The sequence below is a fragment of the Bos javanicus genome, chromosome 3, assembly GCF_032452875.1.
Source record: "Bos javanicus breed banteng chromosome 3, ARS-OSU_banteng_1.0, whole genome shotgun sequence".
Classification (NCBI taxonomy): domain Eukaryota; kingdom Metazoa; phylum Chordata; class Mammalia; order Artiodactyla; family Bovidae; genus Bos; species Bos javanicus.
Window position 1 is genome coordinate 69,786,852 of NC_083870.1, and position 27,838 is coordinate 69,814,689.

General features: G+C 35.9%; 1 protein-coding gene across 3 annotated transcripts in view; it reads left to right on the forward strand.

The window, feature by feature from the left end:
* SLC44A5 (solute carrier family 44 member 5) overlaps positions 1–27,527 on the forward strand; it is a 425,439-nt gene extending 397,912 nt beyond the window's left edge. For 2 of the 3 annotated variants that reach the window (XM_061411560.1, XM_061411563.1), the window contains 11 exons: positions 3,403–3,502; positions 5,619–5,711; positions 6,182–6,269; positions 6,764–7,026; positions 7,512–7,606; positions 13,863–13,966; positions 15,753–15,826; positions 16,438–16,508; positions 16,625–16,713; positions 18,423–18,507; positions 21,841–25,082. In XM_061411560.1, the coding sequence (XP_061267544.1) occupies positions 3,403–3,502; positions 5,619–5,711; positions 6,182–6,269; positions 6,764–7,026; positions 7,512–7,606; positions 13,863–13,966; positions 15,753–15,826; positions 16,438–16,508; positions 16,625–16,713; positions 18,423–18,507; positions 21,841–21,953 (1,175 nt within the window). In that variant the 3' untranslated portion in view covers positions 21,954–25,082. The other variant, XM_061411561.1, reaches the window with a different exon arrangement.
* Positions 27,528–27,838: the final 311 nt, after the last annotated feature.

Here is a 27,838-nt window from a genome sequence, read left to right on the forward strand (position 1 = left end):
AGGGGAATTTATTATATAATCTAAGAAAATGTTACTGTACAATGATCTCAAGCTATTTGCCTTCAACTTAACATGAGTTGGATATAGGCATTTATAGCCATTAATCTAATATCTAAGAAATGAATTTAAAAGGAAAAAATGCTTGATATTTCAAACTTGCATTTAAAAACAGAAAAAGAAAAAAGAAAATGAAGAAACAAGTTTTTCATGGCAGGACTTTTAAATTTCTTTTTATAGAATTGGAATAATAAGTAATTTTTACAAATTTACAATTTTTAGTGTTTATTTAGATTGAGTTAGTTAAGGGTAATAGTAACAGAATTTTGAAAGGTAGGTGATTTCAAAAATGACTTTAATAGTTTTTATTATACTATTCCTTGTTCTTTACAGGGATTCATGTTCTTTAATCAATATTTAAAAAATGATCTCTAATTACATGGTGCTTTAAAAAAAAATTCATCTTCCTATATTGTTGAAGTTAGAGAGCCAGACAAGTTTGAGGAAGCCTGGTAAGGAGCCCAGACAGCCTAAGAGGAGGGCAGTTATCTTGGAGAGCATCATGATTCCAGAATGGATCCCTTAACATAAATCTGAAAACTTAATTTTGCCACTTCACCCAGAAGTCATTTGGGTGGCTTTCAGAGACAGGCTCGCAGCATGTCACCAGAGTGCCATTGTATTTGTTTACACTATTAGGATACTCTCTCGGAACGCAGACATATCCCACCTAGGACACTGCTTTCCTGGGCACAATGCACATGGGGAATAAGATTACTAATGAGAAAGTTTTTTTAGCAGAGACCCTTGGATAGTCTTGAGAGGTGTTTTCTTCAGGCTCATGCCAAGCTGGATGACCTACCCCGGCTGCACAGAAGCCCCCACCAGATTCCTGTGTCTGCCATATTCAGTGTTTCTCTGTTCCTTGAATAGTGCTAACTCAAAATGCCAAATTCTTGCTCTTTGAGTTCCCATTTCTAGCTCTCATGCAGCTAATTCCTTTCAATAATATAACACATTAGTTTTTTCAAATATGTTTCAGAAGAACTTCATTGATAGCCATTTCTTTTTTTTTTTTTTTTTTACTATAAAAATCAAGCATCTTGGGACTTATATCCTCATCCCTTTTCCTGAATTTGAGTGATTCTATATCCCTCAGCAGTCCACATACTGTTACCTATCATTTCTGAAGATGACAAATCTCATCCATTATGTATTGAAACCTATAGTTTTACTCTCAGATGGATGTTAGTTACAGGTTCTATGGTCATCCCATTGCTGTCTTTTAAGGATCTTCGACACAAAATCATTGAGATGATTAGAATCTGTCATTGGAAAAGTTAAGAGAGGTACTTTGAGGATTTCAAGTCTAGTAATACTTATCTTTCCTCAAATGAGTATTGACTTTCATAATCCATTATGAAATAATATCAGACGTTATTTGCTCTGTGCTTATAATTCTCAGCTCCAGTGACAAGGGTATACACGTGAAATTATACTTATTGACAGAAACACTAAAAACATGTGGAGTAATGCACATAAAAATTATCATTTTATGAGTCTTGGATTGTATTAGAAGATGGTTCTATTCTCATTTCTATTAATTATCCCAACCTCCTTGATAAAGTTAGATTTATACCAGCTTCTCTGCAGAGTCTCAGAAAATATGTTTCTATTGTTTGCTCTTATTTAAACAAAAGGAGGGAATATATAAATTCAAAAGGGTGCTAAATTTCTTTAATATAACCATTTAAAATAATATAATTTTGTAAAAGTACAAATTTAATATGCAATGTTCTTTTACAATGCAATTTTGGAACATAAAGTGACTGACACAGTTTATATTCTTAAGTTTATCCAAAGACAATAATGATTTTAGCTTAATATGGCTATACTCCACAGTTTTGGGCTCAGTGTAGCTTTAAAAGAATCAGTTATGCATAAAAACATAAATACACAGTTGAAATAAAAGAAGATGTAGCAGGGAGATGTTACATTACTGAGAACCTCCCACATCTCTGGGTTAACTGGTTACTCCTCACTTGGAAATACTAACTGAGGTATGATAAACATCTGAATCTTAGTGGTATAACAATAGAATAAAATGAGTGTCCTATGATTGGAAGTGTTCAGACATGAGCAGAATAACTAATAGGAATGTTGTAGAGTGGATCCTTTCATGGGTAGGAATTTAACTTTTCATTAAGTTTCTTTCATGATTTCAGAATCTCTTATTAGCTGTACTATATTCCTTAATTTAGACTCCACATCTTTTCACTTTTTAACATCTTTGAGGTCAGGATGCAGTTTATAACCAATAGACAGACATTTAATAAAGGATATTTTACTTTTCCTCAAAGGTCATTACTAAATTAAAGGTATGTTGTAGAACTGAGGAATATAATAATTAGGGCTGTTTGGCTTCAAGTAAAAACAAACAAAGCTGGAGGCAAGGCAGAGGCATTTATTCTAAGAACAGAGAAGTGTCTCACCAAACTCAAAATAGCAGAAAAGCAGCTGGACTTCCAAGTGGACCTGGATCTAGGAAACAAAAAGCCAAAATGGAGCCAAGCTTTCCTCTTTCTCTTTCTTTACACTTGTACACTTTATTCTTTCTTCCCAGGTTCACTTGCTTTACATAAATGTGGTTTTGACACAGTTAATGTGTATAACTCTTAGTTCAAGAGGCATACAAACGTCAATTCAAAACTAAACTAGACCTAAAGGAGTGGATTGAGGGGTGAGAGAGGCTCATGAGGGAGGGGTTATATGTATACTTACAGTGATTCATGATGTTGTACAGCAGGAAAAAAAAAAAAAACACTGAACTACATTCCCTTAATTCTAACTCTCAGACTTTTATTACACAGCTTGGGTTGGCATTACACTCTGATTTTATCAAGGTAGTCATGATGGGTGGGCTCACAAACTAAAAATGTGGTATCCCAGAACCCCACCCTGTCCATCAGCAAGATCAATTAAGAGGCATTGTGAGCCTGGCAGCAGCTCAAAAACTTTGTTCTGTAATGATTCTCTTACTCAAGGAAGTTTACAACTGAAAACATCTAAAATAGAGTTGTCTAAAGCAGCCCTTCCTTTTCTTCTATGCCTATTTTCTCATTTCTACAAGTGGTGTGAAATGTTTCCATAGATAAGATGAAGCCTGTCCAACACAGTTGTTTAAATTCTAGCTAAAAGTTTTAATCCAGAATTGTTTTTAAAGCATTTCTCAGAGTTTTAAAAGTGAATTTCTAAAACTGGCATCTTTGGAGAGGTAGCACTGCTTAAATTATGAAGTGTCAGAGCTGGCAGAAATCATCATGAAGATCAGTCTGATGTTTGCACAGAAAGTTTGCTCTTTGGTTTGATTTGCATTGCACACTAATATTTTTTTCCTGTTTAAAGTGATAATACTCTGCCTCCTTGAATTGTTCATCATCCTCATGCTGATCTTCCTCAGGAACCGAATCCGTATCTCCATCGCCCTGCTGAAGGAGGGGAGCAAGTAAGGCCTTGATGGAGAGACTCGCATAATGTATATCCGTCTTTCATATCAGTCACTGCTTATTTGTAGATGCCCCAGACTCTTTTCCCTTTAAGATGGCTTGTTAAATCTGCTTTCCATTCAAGAAAACTTGTTTAAGTTCAGACTTCGCCACATATTAAAAAGTTCACAATAACAAGTCTTTCAAAATCCCCAAACATCAATTACCTTAGAGCAAAATAAAGCTAAAATCTGTGTAGTCTGTGCACTAGCACGTTTTTTAAAACACCAAATATATGTTAGGAGGATAGCTTATGTGAAAGTAAGTGACAGAGTGCCAATGAAAGTTAGTTATATTATATGTTGTATCACTCCCATACTGAGTCGTATGTTAATACTGATGGTTGAGATCATTTGCAGAACTGTAGATCACTGTAATTCTGTAAAGCCAATTATGTGCTCTTGCTAGTTTTGTATAAGTAACAAAATTTGCCAGTAGACAGAGTAATTGGTCTTAGCAGCATCAGACTATAGGTTTTTGTATCTACAGCTCTCAATTCAAGAACATTGTATACCCAGAGTCATTTTTATTTTAAAATGCTACAAAATAAACACAATTTTTCATAAAATTCATGCTGTGAGGTAATAACACCTACAGTTTCTAAACTATTCCAAAAGGTCACTTGAAGATAATACATTAAACTTTTGAGTAATGCATGGAAACAACAAAGAAAGTATTACTAAAAGCCAACAGATCATGTTCTTTGTTAAGAACAATGGAAACTGGGTTGTTAATGACCAAGGACCAAATTATTTTAAATAGTCTTTAAGGATTGTTTTAACAAAATCGTCATCTATAATAATAATAGTGCCACCTAGAGCCAGTGTTTGAAATAGTTAACAAGCAGTTTGCTAAATTAAATCTGTCCTTCCCACAATAACTGAAGCCCTATCATTAGCCACTGAAAGCTACTGATTTGTTGCGTTATTCCTTAAATAATATGATATTGTACAATTCACTTATCCAACTGCTATGCCTCTAAATGTGTGTGTGTGTGCATGTGCGTGTTAAAGAGTAGTTACTACTGTGACAGATTAAAGATTTTTTTTTTTTCAAAGGAAAATAAGAGCTGGAATAAATTGGTGTGAGAATACAGGGTAATCATAGGGATGCCCAGTATTTCACTCACATCAGTGTCTGGAGGAAAGAGAGAATAGCATAGTCTAAATAGTGAGGTGGAGAAGGTAACAAATAAAAAAACGAATCTAAAATGTGTCAGTGTGGGAATTCCCTAGCGGTCCAGTGGTTAGGGCTCTGCACTTCCACTGTAGCGGGCAAGGGTTCCATCAGCTGGTCCAGGAACTAAGATTATGCATGCCCCATGGCGTGACTGAAGAAAAAAATGTGTCAATGCATTAGGAGTGGAAATAGTTCTATTGTAGTTCTCAGTGGCTATATCAAACAACATAGAGTTAATTTAGTGTCATATGCTAAAAAATTATTCAAAAGTAGTAATAGAGTAACTAGGATGTGAATATTTTAGAAAGCATATCTTGGGAAATATCAAAATAATCATTTATCCTGGAAAATGAAAGAGTTACTTGAAGGGTTGCTGTATGGAAAAGGTGGTCATTTCTTTTCCAGAAGGTAGTGGATGTGAATTACATCAGAAGAAGAACTTCCTAATACTTTGGTTGTTAAGAAAATAGAATAAGCTGTGTCATATGAGACTAAGGAACATGTTCTGAAGACAGTTCAAAAGGGATTCTTGAATTAGAGATGAATTCTCACATTTGACCAAATGATTGTCAAGATCCTCTGCAATTTTAAATGTCTAAACAAAAGAGAGAAATACCATGATTATAATGCATGAAGTCTTTCTGAGTTAGACAGAAATAACCAAAGAGGAGAAGGTTTGGAGAACTTTTGGCAGGAATCAAACATGAGCACTGAAAGAATGCTATTAACTTAATAAATAAATATAAATTAAAACAACTATGAATACACCAGCAAAAAAGAGTCAATGGTTATTACCACTGTTCTTTGAATGAATTCAGTCTAATTCTAAAAGATGAAATTTTAATTGAGAAATTGTAACTGTATCATTTTGAATTTCAACTATTTGTTTTATTTCAGAGCCATTGGATACCTCCCTAGTACTTTAATTTATCCAGCTTTAACTTTCTTTTTCCTCTCAGTCTGCATTTCCTACTGGGCTGTGGTAGCACTGTATCCTTTGTTAACTGACTTATTTAAACCTCAGGTCCATACTATGACTCAGAAACTGGGAGTTTATATACCTTTCCACCCTGGAAAGACTAGAAACATCCTAAAGATATAATTGCAATGATGATGATGATGATGGTGATGACTGCTAAGCTCTAAAAAAGTGAACCAACTGAATTTCCCCTCAAATAGGTCATATGGTAGATTTTATTTTATCTTCACATATGATACTTCTCCTTTGCAATACCTAAAAAGAAAAAAAAAAAAAACTTTTATTTTTTGCTTTTAAGGGGCTACTCCTTGTAGCTGACACATGTTATATTATTCTGGGTCTTAAAATGAATGAATTATTAGATTATAAGTTTTTTGAAATTAGTCTTTCAGTACCCTTTTGGGTTATTCACACATTATTTTCTTGTCCATTTATTTTCAATCTGCCAGCAAATAATTTAACCTTAATAGAGTTCACTCAGTTACTTGGCTACATCAGGGGCACCTATATACAAAGTCATAGCCCCACAGGGGCAATGTGAACATGAAAATAAAACCTGTGACCCAGTGGTAAGTAAAAGAAACTCTTTTATTTACTTTAATAAAGAACTCTACTACATTTCATCCAACAACTGTTGTAGGAATAATCCTGTAATAGGGACCCTGTGCACTGATGAGGATCACTGTAAAGAAGGGAAGAGTGAGTCAGGTGTTAGCTGAAGAGCACTGAAAAGAGTGGGCAGAACAAAGAGAAAACACCGCTGTTGCCTGAGCTCACTTGTCGTGTCATACACCTAAGAAGCATGTACAGTCAACAACCACACTAATAAATGTAAAATTATAGTGCATGCAGACTAATGAACGTGTGATGGTAAAATGAGATATTTTTCCATAGCTCAAGAAAGAACTGTATAAAGTGGTGTTATAGAAAATAGAAATAACAGCAGAAGCTAATAGAAGAGCAGGACAAGCAGTTGGGGGCTACACAAAGGAAGGCAGGGAAGGCATTGTCTTGGAATAGTATTATCATATTATCCTTGTTGGTTTCTTTTTTCTGAGTGCAGGGTTTTAATACAACTGAAGTTGCCAAAGCTTGCCCTGGGGCTCAGTGTCATTTTGCTTTCTATGGTGGAAAGAGCCTGTATCATCAATACATCACTACCTTCCAGTTACTCAATCTATTCGTCTTTCTCTGGCTTATAAACTTTGTCATTGCATTGGGTCAGTGTGCCCTTGCTGGTGCCTTTGCTTCTTATTATTGGGCCTTGAAAAAACCTGATGACATCCCACCCTATCCACTTTTTACTGCATTTGGACGAGCCATAAGGTGAGCTTCACATTGAACACTACATCTATCTTCCCAGTTATGTTTAGTGTGCTTATAATTCAAGTGGCAAAGTACTTGAGGTCAAAGGTATAATTCAAGATTCATGAATGTCCATTGGCTTTGTTTGATTTTATAGCCATCATTTTATTTTTAACCCCTACCCAGGCCAATCCTTCTAAAAGGTTACTGGAGTGAAGAAGTAGGGGAGGTCACTAAATTAAAGATTAAGGATGAACTTGTCTTTCTTCATTGCTCAGCTCAAACATAAAATTAATATAAAATGATAGGCTATTGGTATCATTTTTGTAGATGAAGTACAAAATGGATATATATGGTTTAAAGGCCTCTATGGAGACCTTTGTCAATCTGAATAAGAGAGTAGAAGTTCTTTTCTATCAACCCTTTTACCAATAAAAATCAACTAACATCCTTTTAGTTCTTAGTAAAAATATTTTAACCTTTATTCTCATTTTATCTTTGTCCAGATATCACACAGGATCCCTAGCATTTGGATCTTTAATTCTTGCAATAATTCAAATGTTCAGATTAATCCTAGAATACCTGGACAAACGTCTTCAAGGTAAGATTCCAGAATTCATCTTTTCTCAGACTTCCTGACTTCTGTGAATAGAGTAGACTGGATCAGGGGTTGGGGGAACATAATGACTGTAACTTGGATACAGTAATAGGGATGGATGTGGTCAGACTGGGAAGATGTTTAGAAGGAAAAGCCAACAGGACTTGTTGAGGGATTGAATATGGTGGGGGTGGGGATAGGAGCAGTGGTAAAGAAAAGAGAAAAAGCGTGTGATACTGAAAACCACTCAGTTGTGTCTGACTCTTTGTGACCCCATGGTCTGTAGCCTACCAGGCTCCTCTGTCCATGGGATTCTCCAGGCAAGAATACTGGAGTGGGTTGCCATTTCCTTCTCCAAAAGTGTATGATGTTACTTACTAAATTATGGAAGCCAGAAGGAACACAATTCAAAGAAGAGATTAAAATTTGTGTTTTTGACAGGTTACTATTGAGAAGCATGGTGGGGATGTCAGGCAGTTCTAAGTCTAGAGCTCAAGACAGCACAGGCTTAAACTATGAATTGTGGATGTCATTTGCTCATACATGACACATATAGTTTACAAAAACATAAGCTGTTTAGAATGTACTTTAAAAGATCTTATTATTAATTGTCAAAATCTTGAAACAGAACAACAAAGTTGGAAAACATACAGTCCTGATTTCAAAACTAAATACAAACCTACAGTAATCAACACAGCGTGGCCCTGGTGTAATGACAGACACACAGATCCGAGACAGACTAGAGGGCCCTGAAATAAACTGGTGTAACGATGGACACACAGATCCGAGACAGACTAGAGAGCCCCGAAATAAACGTTCACGAAAAGACTACTCAATGTGGGAGAGTCTCTTTCAACTAATGCTACAAAACTGGATATCTCCATGCAAAAGAATGAACCCTTGCCTTACACCACATACATGAATTAACTCAAAATGGATCAAAGACAAACATAAAAGCCAAAACTATAATAGAAGTCTCAGAAGAAAGCATAGGAATAAATCTTCTTAACATTGGATTTAATGATGATTTCTTAGATATGATACTAAAAACACAGGGAACAAAAGAAAAAACAGATAAATTACACTTCATCAATATTTTTTAAATGCCTGTACATCAAAGGACACTATCCAGAAAGTAAAAAGACACCCCACAGAATGGGAGAAAATACTTGCAAGTCATATACCAGATAAGCAACTAATATTTAGAATGTATAAATTACTCCTACAATTCAAAAATAAACAGCCTAATTCAATATGGGCAAAGGATTTTTTTAAGTAAATTTTTTTCAGCTTGAGGTATAAGTGACAAATAAAATTGTATTTTTTAAGTGTACAAATGATGATTTAATGGATATATACATTGTGAAAGGATCCCCACATTTAAGGTGGGACATTTTTTCCTTTTTTTGGTGAGAACGCTTAGGTTCTACTCTCCTAGAAAATTTCAATATACAATACAGTATTATCAACTGTAGTCATGTTTTACATTATATACTAAAACTTTATTCATGTTTTAGCTAAAAGTTTACCAGCCTCTCCCAATTTCTTCCATGCCCAGCATGTGATAACCACCATTCTATTCAGTTTATATGCATTATAATCTTTCCCCCATGTATAAGCAATACCATGCATATTTGTTTTTGTCTGGCTTACCTCTCTTAGCACAATCTTCTTCAGGTTCATCCATGTTATTGCAAAGGTAAGATTTCTTTTTTATGGCTGAACAATATTCCATTGTGTATATATACTATACTTTATTGATTGATGTACCTAATAAACTAAGATCATGGCATCCAGTCCCATCAGTTCATGGCATGTAGATGGGGAAACAGTGGAAACAGTGTCAGACTTTATTTTGGGGGGCTCCAGAATCACTGCAAATGGTGATTGCAGCCATGAAATTAAAAGATGCTTACTCCTTGGAAGGAAAGTTACGACCAAGCTAGACAGCATATTAAAAAGCAGAGACATTACTTGGTCAATGAAGGTCCATCTAGTCAAGGCTATGGTTTTTCTAGTAGTCATGTATGGATGTGAGAGTTGGACTATAAAGAAAGCTGAGTGCCAAAAAACTGATGCTTTAGAACTGTGGTTTTGGAGAAGATTCTTGAGAGTCCCTTGGGCTGCAAGGACATCCATCCAGTCCATCCTAAAGGAGATCAGTCCTGAATATTCATTGGAAGGACTGATGCTGAAGCTGAAACTCCAATACTTTGGCTACCTGATGCAAAGAACTGACTCATTTGAAAAGACCCTGATGCTGGGAAAGACTGAAGGCAGGAGGAGAAGGGATGACAGAGGATGAGATGGTTGAATGGCATCACTGATTCAATGGACATGAGTTTGAGTGGACTCCGGGAGTTGGTGATGGACAGGGAGGCCTGGCGTGCTGCAGTCCATTGGGTCGCAGAGAGTTGGACATGACTGAGAGACTGAACTGAACTGAACTGAATCTTTGTGCCTTGTTTCAGCTTTTGGCTTAAAGTCTATTTTGACTGATACAAATATAGGTATACCTGATTTCTTTTGGCTTCCATTTTCATGGAAAAATCTTTTTCTCATATTTCACTTTTGGTCTAAGTATGTCTTTAAAGGTGAAATGAGGCTCCTGTAAGTAGCATATACTTGAATCTTTTTAAAAATTTTCATTTAGTCACTCTGTCTTTTGATTGGAAAATTTAGTTCATTTACAATAATTACAGTTGTAATTATTGAAAGTTATAGACTTACTTATTTCTATCTTGTTAACTGTTTTCTGGCTGTTTTAAAGCTTTTTGTTTTTTCTTCTCTTTCTTTGTGATTTTATCATTTTATAAGTGGTATCTTTTGATTCCTTTCTTGTATCTATTTTGTGGTTATCGTAAGGCTTATGTAAAATATATTATAGTTATAATAACTAAAGGAGAAGGAAACAGCAACCCACTCCAGTATTCTTGCCTGGAAAATTCCATGGACAGAGGAACCTGGAGGGCTACAGTCTATGGGATTACAAAGAGTCAGCTACGACTGAGCACATCAGCAGTATAATAACTAAATACCTTATAGTTAAAATATCTTGTAGCTGATAACAAGTGAATTAGTAATGCATACAAAAACTCTACCTTTTTATATCCCCTATGCACATATATTTTATGCTACAATGTTTTTGGTATCACAATTTACATATTTTTATGTTGTGGATCCACTAACAAGTTATTTAGTTATACATAAAAAAGTCCTTTTAATACTTTGTCTTTAACCTTTATACTATAGTTCTAAGTGATTTACCTACTACCATTAAAATTGTAGAGCATTTTGAATTTAAGTTTATATTTACTTTACTGTGAGTTTTATGCTTTCATATATTTTCATGTTACTAATTAGCATCCTTTTGTTTCAGCTTAAAGAACTCCCTTTAATATTTCTTGTAAGGCTATTCTGCTGGTGATGAACTCTTAGCTTTTATTTGTCTGGAAAACTCTTACCTCTCCTTCAATATTGAAGGATAACTTTGCCACATAGATAGTTTCTTGGTTGGCAGATTTTCCTTTCAACACTTTTAATATATTATTCAACTTCATTCTGGCCTGCAAAGTTTCTGCTGAAAAATATGCTTATATTCTTATGGGGATTTCCTTGTATATAAGAAGTTCCTTCTTTCCTGATGCCTTTACCTAACTTTTGAAAATTAACTTTATGTGATTCAATGTGGATCTCTTTGGATTAGTATTCTTTGAACTTTCTGGATCTGGATGTCTGTTTCTCCAGGCTAGGGAAATTTTCAGTCATTATTTCTTTGTATATGTTTTCTGCCCCTTTTTGCTTTCTCTTATCCCTCTGGGACCTCTGTAATATATATAATGGTCTGCTTGATGGTATCACATTAGTCTCTTATAACTTCATGCTTTCTCTAACTGGATAAACCCCCCTGCATTGTCTTTGAATTCATTGATCCTTTCTTACACTAGATCTAGTCTGCCGTTGAATTCCTTTATTTAATTTTTCAGTTCAATTATTGTAATTTTGAGCTCTATAAATTCGGTTTGATTTTTAGAAATTTTCTATCTCTTTATTGAAATTCTCATTTTGTTCATTCATTGCTCCCTGACCATGGTAAGCATCTTTATGACCATTGTTTTGAATTCTGCATTGGGTAAGTCAATGATCTCTGTTTCTTAAATGCCAGTTTTGGAAATATATCTTGTTTGTTTATTTGGAACATATTCCTTTGTTTCTTCATTTTTTTCCTTCACTCTCTGTATTTGTTTCTGTGCATTAGATAAAGCAGCCATTTTCCCCAATTCGACAGACTAGTCTCAGGTAGGAGATGAGCTTCATTAATCAGCCCAGCCCAAGCTTCTTATTCTCTCAAATCTTTGTGATTGTCCTAGCCATCATAGTTAAGTAGCTCTTAGTAGTTGAAAGTGTAACTAGACCTGTCAGTGTCCCAAAGGGAAGAGTCACAGTCAGAACCTAGACAAGGCTGATTAGAAGCTAAACCCTCAGACATCAGCTGGAAAAGTGTGTAGTTAAGCCCATTTCAGGGAGAAACTAAGAGGGAAGCTTTTGCCTGCTTCCTCAGCACTCAGCCAGGATACATAACCATGGTAGAGGTTAGTGGTAGTAGGGCACTCCTTAACCATTCAAAACCTGATTCTTTGTTTTCTGCAGTCCTGTGAGACTCATAAGTACAAGCCCTATCTAGAGCTACACAAAGCTGGGTCACCAGGCATGTATACAAGCTCCTTCCAAAGAGAAGTTGATGACCTGCTCCCCCTAGCTCCTTGCAGGACCACAGGTAGATCTAGAGTGTGCAAATTAGAAATTCAACTTTTAGGCAGGGTGTTATAAAGTATGCACTCAGTCCCTTCCCAGGAAAAGACTGGAAGACGGGCATTTTTGCTTGCTTTCTCTTTGCTAGTCTCTGTGATTGCTATAGTTGTTTTTTATAGTCCCATAGAACTTGTGGGCATAAGCCCCTTTGGCTTCAGAGCTAAATGTTTTGGGGGTCTGTCTCTTGGGTGGGAATCTTGAAAGTTGGAATCCTTGATGTGTTGCTCAAACCCTTTACTCCTCAGGGAGAAGCTGAGAGTTGGGGGTATTGTCCTGGTTGTATGGCATTGTGCCAGGGGTAGGGTTTATGGTGAGTGTGTCTCAGCCTTTCCTACAATTTCACTGTTAGAATTTTTTAGTTGCCTGATGTGAAGGAGTCACTCAGCTTGTTTCTGGATTTCTCTCAGAGGAAATAGCTCCCAGTATAGTTATACATTTGGTGCATCTGTGGGAGGAGGGAAGTTCAGGAGCCTCCTTGTTACCATCGTTGTCCCTCCCGAAAATGATTTGCATAAATATCGCTCTGAAGAAAGTATATAAGTGGTGAATAAATATATGAAAGGATGCTCAATATTAGTCATTGTGGAAATGCAAACCAAAAACATAATGAGCTACCACTTCATACCCAATAAAATGGCTACTATCAAAAAATGAAAAATAATATGTTTGTAGGTTAAGGATAAATTGGAACACCTGTGTATTGCTGGTAGGAATGTAAAATCATATTGCCACTGTAGAAAACAGTATGGTGATTCTTTAAAACATTAAAAATATGATTGCCAGCATTTCCACTTCCAGATATATACTCAAAAGGGTTGAAAGCAGGGACTCAAATAAATACCTGGACACCAATATTCATAGCAGCATTATTCACAATAGCCAAAAGATAGAAAGAACCCAAATTTCCATTAACAGATAAAAGAAAAAACAAAATTGTTTGTGTGTGTGTATATATATATACACACACATGCACACACACATATGCACACACATACATACGTACAACAGAATATTATTCAGCTCTAAAAATCATGTAATAGGTGGATCCTCATAACTTAATGTTAAGTGAAATAAGCAAGACACAAAAGGTTAAATATTATAAGATTCCACTTATATAAGGTATCCAGAAGAGGCAAATTCATACAGACAGAAGTATGATAGAGGTTACCAGGGACTTGGAGGAGGGGAGAATGAGGAGTTATTGTTTTAATGGGTACAGAGTTTCTATGAGATGATGATAAGTTCTGGAAATTGATAGTGATGGCAGTTTCACAATACTGTGAATGTACTTAATGCTACTGAGTTGTACACTTAAAAATGGTTAAAGTGGTAAATTTTATATATATTTTACTACAGTTAAATCAAAAAGCCCATTTAAAATTTTACTATTATTTTTATTTATAGAGTCTACAAATCATTAATAGGTTTAAATATCTCCTTCTCATAGAGGCCCAGAGCAACATTTCTAAATTCCTAAAATGCTGCCTGAGATGCTGTTTCTGGTGTTTGGAAAAAGCAGTAAAGTTTTTGAACAGAAATGCCTATGTTATGGTAAGTAAACTATTTTTATTTACTAAACTTCTTTGCAAACCCGAATCACATGTCTACATTTCCATCTCAAAAGCACTTGTACATCAAGCAGTTGAATTTATCACCATGTTGATACAAGAATTTGTGAATCCAATGCCTGATTCAGGGCTATGCTTTCCTAGCTGAGACAGTAACTTAACTGTACTTCATTATTACCTTCAATACCTTTATGGAGAGGGAAAAGATTATTTCCCTTGTGTGTGTGTACCCTCAGTCGTGTCTGACTCTTTGCAACCCCATGGACTGTAGCCCTCCAGGCTCCTCTGTCCATGGAATACTCCAGTCAAGAATACTGGAGTGAGTTGCCATTTCCTCCTCCAAGGTATCTTCCTGACCCAGAGATCAAACCTGTATCTCCTGCATTGGCAGGCAGATTCTTTACCACTGCACCACCTGGGAAGCCCATTATTTCCCTTAGAAATATAAAAATGTGCTAGATTAAAAATAATACTATTTGTCTTTGACATACTTTCATGGGAGGGAAGCTTAATTAGTCTAGATTTCACGATGAAAAGAAAATATTCTTCTAATTCTGGGATTTACACATTTTTAAGGAAGGATCTGTTTCTTTTTATGATTCTTATTTTGAAATGTGTGGGAATTGATAATGTAACTGAATTTGTTACTTATTTCCAATAGGAATATGGAGGCTTCTAAAGAGATTCTTTTTAAAAATAGGGGATACAAAAATATTGTTCTAAAATTTAGCAATTACAACCTTATTAACACTTGATTATCACAGTGATATAGGGTCTGATGGTGTGATTCAAATAGTTATGGATATTCAAAGAGTCATTTATATAACTCCAGTGAGAATATTTTATTGAGCCTCTTAATAAAGTAAGTGTGTATTGGAAGGCACAGGGTTTCCTGAGAGTAATTTTTAATGTGAATGCTACATTTCACCTATTCAGCAACACATCATAGCCAAACCCTTCAAAGACAAGCTGTGACCTGGGATTTGAGAAGACCTACCTCTGTTTACTTTGGCCACCTGCTGAGAAGAGCTGACTCATTTGAAAAGACCCTGATGCTGGGAAGGATTGAGGGCGGGAGGAGAAGGGGACAACAGAGGATGAGATGGTTGGATGGCATCACCAACTCAATGGATATGAGTTTGGGTGAACTCCAGGAGTTGGTGATGGACAGAGAGGCCTGACATGCTGTGGTTCATGGAGTCACGAAGAGTTGGACACGACTGAGTGACTGAACTGAACCTCTGTTTAAATTTGTGTATTTCCCATGGAATTAACGGAGAAGGCAATGGCACCCCACTCCAGTACTCTTGCCCGGAAAATCCCATGGATGGAGGAGCCTAGTAGGCTGCGGTCCATGGGATCGCTGAGAGTCAGACACGACTGAGTGACTTCACTTTCACTTTTCACTTTCATGCATTGGAGAAGGAAATGGCAACCCATTCCAGTGTTCTTGCCTGGAGAATCCCAGGGACGGGGGAGCCTGGTGGGCTGCCATCTATGGGGTCGCACAAAGTCGGACACGACTGAAGCAACTTAGCAGCAGCATGGAATTAAGGGAAAATAGCAACTGAAATATACCTTATTGTCAATGACTCTGAGAGTTATGCAGAGTTGAGGATACATGGTTCCCAAGCCTCCCATGAGCCCAAAGGTTGGAAAGATGAATGAGAGTAACTGTATGGGTGACAGAGAATTAATTAATGTTCCTGTCATTGGATTGTCTGTTGGTCTTGTTAAGTTATCAGAATAATATCAACTGTCTTCCTCAGATGGCAATATACGGCAAAAACTTCTGCAAGTCAGCAAGAGATGCTTTCAATCTTCTGATGAGAAATATTTTAAAGTAAGTAAGCAGGTTGAGCATTGCAGTGGATGGTTTGGTGAATTTTGAGCATTTATACGTCACATGTTGGTGGTTTTATTAGACATGAATCTTCTCTTTTATTTTAAAAGATTTAAATCTTCTCCTTCACACCTTAAATTTCTTTGTATGTCTTTGAATTGTTGCTCCCATCATCCATCTATACCTTTATACCCACTGGCACTTACTCATTTTTATTATACCCTATGCTCAAGAAATTCCCCACACAAACATTATCATCACGTTTCTGACTTTTCTTTCCTCCCAAAATTGACAGACTCTGAGTGAACAAAATCAGAGAACCAATGCAGCCATCCTCAGGATGCAGGGTGTCTATAGTCCTCAAATTAGAGTGAGAGAGGCTGACACCACCAATAGCACCTGACAGCCTTATAATGCCATTTTCTGTTTACTTCCTTATAAATAAGTCAGAATTTCATGCCTGGGTTCCTTCATTTCTTCCACTTAATAAATGCTAAGTAAGATTTCAGCAAAGACACATCAAAATGAATTCATGGATTATTTACTTTCATAAATTTTTAGTAACAAATCTAACTTAAACACAAAATTATATTTTTTTTTCTGATTTTCAGAATTGCAGTTATGGATAGAGTGACAGACTTTGTACTAATCCTGGGAAAGATTCTAGTTGCTGGCTGTATAGGTAAGTAGTAGTAGTAGTAATAATAACAATAACAACAACAATGAAGATTTTTTAAAAATTTAACAGGTGCCTAGAAAAACTTCTTTATGACAAAAAGCTGTATTCCTTTGCTCCAGGTGTCCTGGCCTTTCTACTTTTCACGGAAAGACTCCCAGTGATTATAGAAGGACCAACATCTTTAAATTACTACTGGGTACCTTTGCTGGTAAGAGCTGATAGTAAGTTTGGGCTGCTACAATAAAAATACCATAGACTGGGGTGGCTTAAACAACAGGGGTTTATTCCTCACAGTTTTGAAGATGAGAAGTCCAAGATCAAGGTGCCCACAGATTCAGTCCCTAGTGACAGCTTCCTTCCTAATTTGCAAAGGCATACCTTCTTGCTGTATTCTAACAGGGTAGAAAGAGAGATCCTCTCTCATCTTCTCCTATAAGGGCACTAACCATTCACGAAGTCTCCATCCTTGTATCCTCATTGCCTCCCAAAGGCCCCACGCCTAGATGCCATCACACTGGGGATTAGGTTTCCACGTAGGAATTTTGAGGGGACACAATTCATTCCATAGCCACTGGGTAATACTGACTCTGATTTATGAGAGATGGCAGAATAAAAAACCAAAAAGGAATAGGAGAAATAATGATAGCTAACATGATTAGTCTTACTTTGTGCCCAGCCTCATTCTGCTGTGGAGCTTGGGTTCCTTGGAAGCAACCCCTGAGACAGAGGATTGCAAGCAGAGGGCTTATTACGAAGTGCTCTCCGGAGATACGCTGGAAAGGAAGTGAGGAGGACAGGGCTGGGCAAAAAAAGAAGCTGATCCATGCTGCAATTACAGTTGAAGCCTCAGACATAATTATAGGAATTTCTGACACAGGGGCTAGGCCTCCATATACTGCATCAGGCAGCCATTGGCCAAGGGTTGCCCTCTGAATGATGGTGTAACCTTGAGTGAGGCAGTTCCCTGCAAAAGCAAGTTCTGTGGAGCAAAACAGCTGAGTCATCAGCTGCCTGCCTACATTCCCAACAACTGGGAGATAGATGTGGCAACTGGAGAGGACCTGGAGGGAACCCTGTGGGATCTTTTACAGTATATTATTAATAACTCACTCAATCCATGTGTCATAAACACCACTGTTACAATCTCTGCTTCCCCACCAACAATCTTCCATAGGAAGCACAGAGAGATGAGTGATTTGTTGAGTGAGTGCCTCAGCTGTGATTAAACTTAGGCAGTGTGTGCTTTTAACTCCATGCTCTGGACTTCCCCGGTGGTCCAGTAGTTAAGAGTCTACCTGTTGGGCCTCCCTGGTGGCTCAGTGGTTAAAAAAAAAAAAAATCTACCTGCCAGTGCAGGAGACACAGGTTCAATCCCTGATCTGAAAAGATTCCACATGCCACGGGGCAACCAAGCCCGTGAGCCATAACTATGGAAGCCCGTGTACCTAAAACCTGTACTCTGCAAGAAGAGAAGCCACCCCAGTGAGAAGCCCCACTAGAGCTAGAGAGTAGCCCCCACTTGCCACAACTAGAGAAAACCCACATGCAGCAATGAAGACACAGCACAGCCAAACATAAATGAATATTTTAAAAAGAATAGGATTATTCCATGAAAAAATGAAACAAAAAACTCTGTGCTTTACTGCCTCAGTATGCAGGATCCTAGATCTGGGATGCTTTTGATAAGCATTAGGGATAGTGAAAATAAAACTGGGAGATAATCTAGCACATTTTGTTTAAATCTCAGTTCAAATACACTCAAAAACATTATCATTGAATCTTTTACATTTCTATATTGAAATCTTTTTCATCAAAGAGTACTTCAAAGTTTCCTTATCATGATTTCATTTAAAACTGCGTTATTGTTCTTTTGGACAAATTTACGACATCTTCATTCTTTTCTCTACTCATTTACAGACAGTGATTATTGGATCTTACATAATTGCACATGGATTCTTCAGCGTCTATGCAATGTGTATTGAAACAATTTTCATCTGCTTCTGTAAGTTTTCAGTATATGTGTTTTCCCTCTTCAGTGGATAACCGAAAGATGAAAAGGTTTACACCCATGTCTTTAGCTGGCTGTGGATTTGCTATGACCTGGCTGCAATTGCAAAACAGTGTTAATTTGGAAAGAAACATTGTCTAGTAGATTCTTTTTAAAACTTAACAGCTGAGAGATGATATTCTCAAAGCACAGGAGAGTCAGGCATCATGGCATGGTTTTAGCATGAAATTATTTTTTAATTTCTGAAAATGTTTTCAAATTTGTAGTAATAATTGGCTTCTGTTATGCTTCATTAACAACTGAAGACTTAGCTGGGCTTTGAGGCTGGGCTTTGGGAACTCTTGAGGAGAGCCATTATAGTTTCTGATAAAGCCAAGCTGGCAACGATTTCAAAGATACATAGAGCCAATTCACACTAGGTAACACAATGACAGATAGATAGGATTAATAGAGAGGCATGTCTTGGAAATGTTTAGATGAACTCTGATGCTTATCGTTAAAATATTTCATTAGGGCTTTCATCACTGACTACTGCACTGTGCCTCTATGGAGCATGTGCTACTCACATACACAGAACGGGTATGTTTTCTATTAGTACCTCATCTTAAAAGCCCTGGGGAGTCTAGTGCCCATCAGGAGCTTGATCTGTTGTCATCTTCAGCCTAAATAAAGTAAGGTCAACAGATGAAAGAACAGAGCTTGTTATCCCTACAGCTAATACCCTCTGAGAGATTATTTCTCTGGCACATTGCTCTTAAGAGAAGCAGAGAAAACATTCTATTACAGTGCATTAATGAGTTATCCACCTGTATAAAATGAACAGTTCAGTGGGTTTTTTTTGGTATAACTCATAGTACCAACTGCATGCTGGGGTCAGGATAGGAGATAATGTATGTATGTGTGTGTGTGTGTGTGTGTGTGTGTGTGTGTACCACCTGCAATGCGGGACACCTGGGTTCAATCCCTGAGTTGGCAAGATCCCCTGGAGCAGGGCATGGCAACCCACTCTAGTATTCTTGCCTGGAGAATCCCATGGACAGAGAAGCCTACAGTCCATGGTGTCATAAGGAGTCAGACACAACTGAGTGACTAAGCACACACACACACACACATATATACCCACACATATACATATATATATTTCATAGGGTGTTATATTGAAGGAAAAAATCTTCTAGAAAATGGTTGGATATCTTTTTCCTTTCTGAACATTTACAAATCAATTTTCAATAACTGGACAAAGAAATCAGGAGAACTTTGTGCACAAGTGAGCTCTTCCTTTGGCTCTAAATGGAACTGGAATGTTTAATCTTTTCCTAGCACCCCAGTGGTTTGTCAGGAAAAGCCATCTACAAAATACCACATGAACAAACTTCAGCTCAGGTATGAGATGGAAGAAGGAACACGGGAATAAGGTAGCTTAAGACACAGAAGAGACAGAGCTTTCAAATGTTCAGAGAGCTTTCCTCTCAAAAGCTAATTATGGGAGTCAAACTGGGAGAGCCCACTGGGGTCTTCCCCATTTTTGTAACTGAAAAGTTTTCTAAAAATGTATCCGAGGAAATGTCTAGAACCTACCAGTTTCCAGTCTTTGGAAGCTTTGGCAAGTCTTGTGGATTTTAATTTTGACAGTGGATTCTAAATTTGAGAATGAAGAAATGTTTTGCACTCGTCAATATTACTATATTCCACTCATCTATATTGCCAAGTTCTTAAAAATCAGGTATAATTTCAGCCTTGTTCAAAACATCATGTGTTGAACGTGAACCTTTTTTCTTCAATATTCTTGTCATTGATAATAAAGAACAAGAGAAACTAAATTGCGTTTCTCTTCCCTCTCCAGCTGTTACTTTGGGCAACATCTAACTTTGGAAACTATTCTCCTTAAATGATATTCCAAACCAAATTCTGATTGTGTGGAACTGTACCTTTTGTTGTTGTTGTTGTTTTTTCTGCATACCTCTTTATACCTATTATCTTGACTGCCAGAAAACTGGTATGTTTAAAAATGCGAACCACTTGCAAATACTCTATTTTGTAGAAACGTAGCATCCTTTCAACATTACAAAGAAATGAGAATTCTGACCCCAAGATAGGAGAAAACAATACTTGTAGATGATTATTATCATTATTGGGTGATTGATACTGTAGTTCCTACCCATTCCTCAAAAGTAATAATGATATAAACATATAATAGGTGATATAGAAATATGATTAAGGAAAAAAGAACAAAAATGTTCAGCATCTATGATGTTTCCTACTTAGCTTTTCATTTTGTAGCTGAGGAAAGTCACTGTGAAGTCCACTGTAAAAATCTGATAAACCAATAATCCAACCATTCCTAAGAGAGTATGGTGAAAAATAACTTAGATATATTCTAAGTGATTATGGTGTATGGTTTTATATAATATTTCTTATCCTTTATTTCATAATAAATAAAGGCTAAAAATAATATAATATTTTAATATACTAGTAAAAACAGAATCAAGTTGCATTTATATATTTATTGAGATATTATCAGTTGTGAATTATATGTATCTGCAAGAAATTTAATTCTATGTAAACTTCTCCTTGCTTCTCAGCATCATTCTGATCCTTTCCCCCAACCACCCAGCAAATGTGTGCTCACTGAATACCCATCATCTTACTATTAAGCAAAGCAGGAATATAAACTCATATATTACAAAAGTCATAAGACATTGCATTAGCTTTTGAATGTAATCTGAGGCAAACTGCAAGGATTTAGGACGGGGCACCTTTTAGTTAGCAGCATGAGATCTGAAGTAGGTGTCTAGAAACTGGGTCCTCACTTCATCCTGATTGCCCCAGAGCTTTCAACTTTAGGAGAATCATTTCACATCCCTGGGTCTCAATTTCTTCATCTGTAACATTAGGGTGTGAATTACCATTAAGAGCAACTTTGAACTCTGAAATTCAAGTATTCTCTATATGTATCATGCCACACTTTTTATTCAGCTTCATCTCAGAGGATAGGGCAGTTTACCTTTATGAACTGAAAAGTTGCAGAATTCAAAGATAACACCTTTGAAAGGACATTAAAGATCTTATTAACCTTTAAACTATCAAAATAAACCTCTTTGGGAGTGGGTGGGATTTACAAAGTTTTAGTGCTTCCTGGCAGAAGTTGTTGAAGCTTCTAACTTTGACTAGTATTGGCTACTTAACTGCACTAATTTGTCCTATATTTGACTTTCTAACACTGCTTTCTCTGGTTTTTCCCTGTTCAACTCTCCAAATTCTAAAAATGCATATAATTATTCTGCCGCTGCTTGCTGCTTTTGCCTGCTTTGGCTGCTGCATATACAGGTGAAGATCTGGAAAGAAATGATGGATCAACAGAAAAACCCTACTTCATAACCCCTACCCTGCACGGAATTCTGAACAAGAAGCAACTAGTTCCCCAGAAGCAGAAAAAGTAGAAAAGCTTCAAACAGTGCCATTCACTTTTAAGTAGAAGTTTTGTAAATTAGGTCATTTGTATTGGAAAATGATGCTTTTAAGTAATGTGAAATTTCAGTACCTATTCCTGAAAAGCAAGAACCTGGTACCATCTGAGGTATCAGGCAGTTGATGACAGTAGCCTCTGTGAACTAGGATACTTTATAGACTGTGGTTCCAACTGAAGAGCAAGGTGTAAATGTCACATGTTTTCTTAAAGTCTATAGCTGAGAGTGTTTCCAAACTTTTATAACTTGGCAGGCTGTTTTCCATTGCAGCACTTTGACGACCTTTCTTTTTACAAATGTGTATTTGTAAAAGATATTCAGGAAACTTTTGAAAGCACTATAAATGTATAATCAATTAGCCATAAACAGGTTGATTTATAGTTAACCAGCATATGGTACTAAATTTGTAAATGTGGTGCTATGGTTATATTTATACTGTTCAAGCAAGTGGACAGCATCCTAAACTGTGATTAAACTTATATTAATGGTTCCCTGGGAAGTATATTTCAGTAAGTGATTCAAGACCATGATGAATATATAGATGCTAAGGTTATACAGGTTCCACAGAGAGCATTACTAGGTAAAAACTACCATGGAACCTTCATAGGCCATTTTGTTGTCATGAAATTAAAGTTGAATCTGAGTTCTGGAATATCATTTTTAATAATATGAACCTGAGGCCACCATGAAAATATTCTGAGCAGAAATGAAATGGCCACATAACTTGTACCCTTTGTCTATAACCCAAATAGAGATGAATCTTTATGCCCACCATATAGGAAATGGGTATGGATGTGTTTCAGAAGAGTGATTAAATCTTTTATGAGCATGCCTGTTTTTCTAGATTAAAGAGATCATGTGGGTTTGTTCTATAAAAGGTTTAATTTTAGCTTAACTTTCAGTGAAAAAAGAGACAAGATAAGACTTCAGATTTTACCCTAAGGAAACATTAGCCCTCCATAGGTACCTCAGCTGGTACCTTTACAAGGGGCATACTGTGGATTAGGAGATCTCTTCCTGAAGGGCTCAGGAGGGAAGTTATTCTTCCACCTCTGCTGACCAGACCAACAAACCAGGCTCTGGCAGCCATGCCTTAGTCTTTTGCATGGTGGAGCAAAGCATGAATCAGACACCCACATACCTTGTCTATCCATCTCCTGTGTACAAGAGCATAAGATATGGCGAACAGTGTGAAAATGTACCCCAAAGGAGTACTGGGTCAACAGTGTCCTTTTGGCTTTTACACTAAGTTTGTGTATAAGGATTACTTATGTCTTGACAAAAAGGAGCACGATCTGGATATAATCCATGTATCCAAGAAGAGTTAGAAATGTATAATTGTGTTATAAATTAACATGACTAGTAATTTATTTAACAACCCTGAAGTGTGGGGTCACTGACTTCCTACCAGCTTAATAGCAAGAAGCCAATGAATAGGGGAAGAGTTTCAAAATATTGGTCCTTATATGGCCCCCATCTTATTCTTGGCTTACTTTCTTTTACGATTGTAATCAAAAGCATCATTTGGCTTCCTATCTTGGCAAAAGCCTTCTTCACTCTCATGCTCCTTGAAGTATAATTCAGAGAAGAGTGACAACCTATATTTCTAGATAGTTGTTATTATTATTTTATTCAATAATATACCTGGATGAGAGGGGAGTTTGGGGGAGAATGGATACATGTATATGTATGGCTGAGTCCCTCATCTGTGTGCATGAAACTATCACAACATTGTTAATTGGCTATACTCCAATTTAAAATAAAAAATTAAAAAGAAATAATACAAGGTTCACAACAAAAATCTAGTCAAATAGTTACCTCTATCTTAAGTGTTGAAAATTATAAGGAATAAGTCCCCTTTTAGGAGTAGTTGGAAAATTCATAATGATGAAACAAAACAATTTTTAATTTTCTGTGTATATATCAGAATCACTCTGAGAATTTGTTATAAATATTGCTACCTGTGCTCCCCACCCCAAGAGACTCTGATGTAAGTATTTTGATGTGGGGCAGCTTGTGAATTATTAAAAAGTTCTCTAGTGATTCTGATGCACATAAAAGTTGGGAAATAACTTAAAACATAAATCAATGTATGGGAAATTAGTTGCTTATTTTCTACTTATATTCTTGGCTTTTCTAGGAATTACAAAATTATGAAAGACAAAGGAGATTCATTTGGAGATTGCTAGCAGTCATAATTTCTATTTTTAGATTCTTGGTACTAGATGGGACCCATGTATTAAATGTTTAACATTGAACCTGCTGATTAGACCAGAAGAATCGCCACAGTAAAAGTATTCATTGAAGAGGATGGAGATACATTCTAAACTTGACTATAAGAATATAACCCTTGGGTGCAAAATCATAGGAAAAGGAATGTTGTTTGGTTCAGTAGTTCTAAATAATTTTTTAATAATTAGAAAGTTCTAAGCAGAGAAGTTTTAACCCATATTATGTGCTTAATCTAGTTAGAAAAATATTTTTCATTAATTACCTCTGTGTAATTGAAATATTTAGAGAAAAATGGGTGGTGTTTTTGAGAAAAATTTGGAAGCCACTTAGAAAGAAATTAAATAACAGTGAAAAAATGGAGAAAATGGAGCAATATGTCTCAAAATTTGCGGTTCAAGGATTTGAAATATACTGAAAATTTACAAATCTTTTTAGAAAACTAGACTACTGAAATTGTTGCTTGAAACACAAAAGCAATTTTGAATTAATACAGTAAGTTAGAAGGCAAATTCAATACATAACACGTTTTAGAAATGTGAAGGTGAATTTAAAAATTCCTCATGTATCTCTTGATTTTTGTGTAATTACGTTTGTTCCCTAAAAGAAGAGAAAACTTGTTTTCTCAATTGTGCAGCTGAGAGGCAGGTGCTATTGGCAGAATCAGACCTGGTACACAGAATGAGATAGTATCTTACTGACCTAACAATAAGGGCTGATTGTTTTCTCATAGTTATGTTTACAGTAACGTTGATGCCAAACTATGCTGTTTTTTTTAAATAACATTTTGAACTGCTGTAAAGCAAGTATACAGCAGATGGCGATGTTACTTCTCTTACACTTGTGCTTTGATATTTACCCTGTGCCATTCTTCCTCCTAGTGGAAGATTTAGAAAGAAACGATGGTTCTGCTGAAAAACCCTATTACATGAGTCAGTCTCTGATGAAGATTATGAACAAGCGAAATGCAGAAACCAAGAAGCAGTAGAAGTGCAATCTCGGGTCCTCCTGCAGCGGTGTCACCTTTGGCTCGTCTCCTGCGTCTGTGCTGCACTTCTCTCATAAGTGCTCTGTGTGTGGAACCCTGTACTCACGACCTTGTTGGCTTTGATTTGCATGTTTTATACCAAAGCTTATACTGTAATATGTGAAGCCATCAGAAGTCGCAAGGGAATTGTTAATAACACAGAACATTTTTTATACTAAGATCTTCTGTTTGGTAATTCATTTTTAAAGAGAATGGCTTGGATGTTTTGAAAATGCTAGTGAATATGTTAATATTGTTTTAAATATTAGATTGAAAATGATACATTATTTAAACTAATAGCTCCTAATATATTTTTTAAATTACAACTAAAAGACTTCTGCAGGGAAAATTGGTAAGCAAAGTGAAAGAGAAGATTTTAAAGTTTTCCCCACTCCCGTTTGACAGTAAATCGGTAAAAGGAGCACTCCACTCCAGATTTTGCTCTAAGTATAGACTGTTTCCTATTAAACAAACTGTCAGTCATCCAGCCTTTACTACTTCGTCCTCTCTGACAAAGTGCCTTACTGGCTGTTTAATATCACCCAGCTTTTGTGGGCAAGTTTACAAACATTGTTTAAAAAAAAAATCCTGCAATGTTTAGTGATTAAAACAAGTCTTCTTGCATTTGTTTTCCTCTTAGCTTACTGGTTGGAAACCATTTGTCATTTCACTACGTTTGATAGTCTCACTGTATAGACTACATTTTGCAGCATAAACAATTTCCCTTGCGCCTAGTGGACGCTCATGAATGTGTACTACACGCAAGAAAAAACCTGAAAGGACACTTGTTGGGTTTGTTTGTTTTTTTTACTAAAAGGGAATTTAAAATGTAATCTTTTCTATGATAGATCTTTGAAAATAGGTATAAGACTACATTTATCAGTGTTTTACACAGATTGGAAAGGGAAACTTTAAGAAATCACAAAGGGAAACTTTACCCCCTTAGAAAGGGTGCTCACAGATACCGTGTACTGAATAGTTCCATTTTAAATGGATTTACTGTCCATGAGTATACTAAGTATGTTATTTCCATTCTCTAACTTTTGATATGAACTAATCTGTTTACTTACGATACTTACTTTTTATTGTGCTAATATGAACAGGAACATAATTTCTAATTCAGTTTTAAATAATTTTATTAGTACTGCTAACTTGAAAGAAAATGAATTCGGTTTGTTACTCAGTTATAGAAAGAGTCCATAAAACAATCACCCTAAGGGAACGTCAATCACACAGTGATAAGTTGTGAAAGCTTTGAGAATCAACTGTGTAAGTTACTAGCAGTTTATCTACTATCATATTTAACTGTGACTTTGGATATTCTTTTATGCCAAAAACAAACTCACATGAGCATATGACAGTCTGAGCTCTGTAACCAGTGTGCTTCTGCTGTGCAGAAATATTAGGGACCTATTGTCTAAATAGCTTTGATAACTGAAGTGTTTAATATTTACTGAGATATGTTGTTACTCATTGTTTTAAATCTGTTTTTTTCTTCTAATAAAGATTTAGATAAGAAAAAAACTCTCTGCATTTTCATTTCTTTAAGCTAGAAAAACACACCTACCAGGACAAGATTTCCTCTGTATCAAATATCTTGATTTCTTTTAAAATCTCGATTTATCTTTAAAATGGTTTTTCACTTTTCCTAGCTGTGCATTGATTGCCAAACCAAATAACTGAAGATGATAATTTATGCAAAGTAAGTAAGTCAAAGATGATAAATGGAGAAGAAATTGATTTTTTTTAAACCCAAACAATGGCCTAAATTAGTTTTTAAATTTGCCAAAGATTTTCTCAGTCCCTCTTTTGGTTTTGGCCAGTTTCATAAGAAGCAAATCTCATTAGTTTAAAGGCAGGGATAAGTTTACATAGTATAAAGACTGTGAACACAAATTAACAATAGTTTTCTAAGGTGAGATTAAACATCACTATCACTGGTTTAACTCAAGCTAAAATTTTTCTTAGGTTCAGATATTCCTTATCAAATGTATGAGTCTATTCGAAAATTGAATTATATATTAAATCTTCAAACTGCAATTTCTTTAAAATTTAATGGGTTTCTTTAAATGAAAATATAAAATAATATTGCAGTTCTCAGGGTTATTTTAAAATGTCCTGTATCTAATAACATGCTTGTTAATATACTAATGGTTCTTTTCGTATTTAAAAAAAAAATGTCATTTGATTTCCAGAAGAAATCCAAATCCTGCTTTATATTTTAATAATAACTCCCACTTTTAGGTGATAAAGTACTGATCATATATGTGAATAAATTGTTTGAAATTGGACTATGATTGATTGGATTTTTCTATGTGCCTAGAAAGTTTAAAACAAGATTGTGACTCCAAACAATAAATTCACACTATTAAAAGTTCTATGGGATCATCAGTATAATGCAGTTATTATTTAAACTAATATTGGAAAGCAGACTGCATGCAACAATTCCTTATTTTCTTTTACTATATAGCTGACCAGCACTCATTCCAATGTATGTTCTTTCATTTTTACAAGTGGTGTCTCAGGAAATTGCTCTTAAACTCTAACCAGGCATAGCAATTATCTTCAGTATTATCTGGTTCTGGACTGAGGAACATGCTTT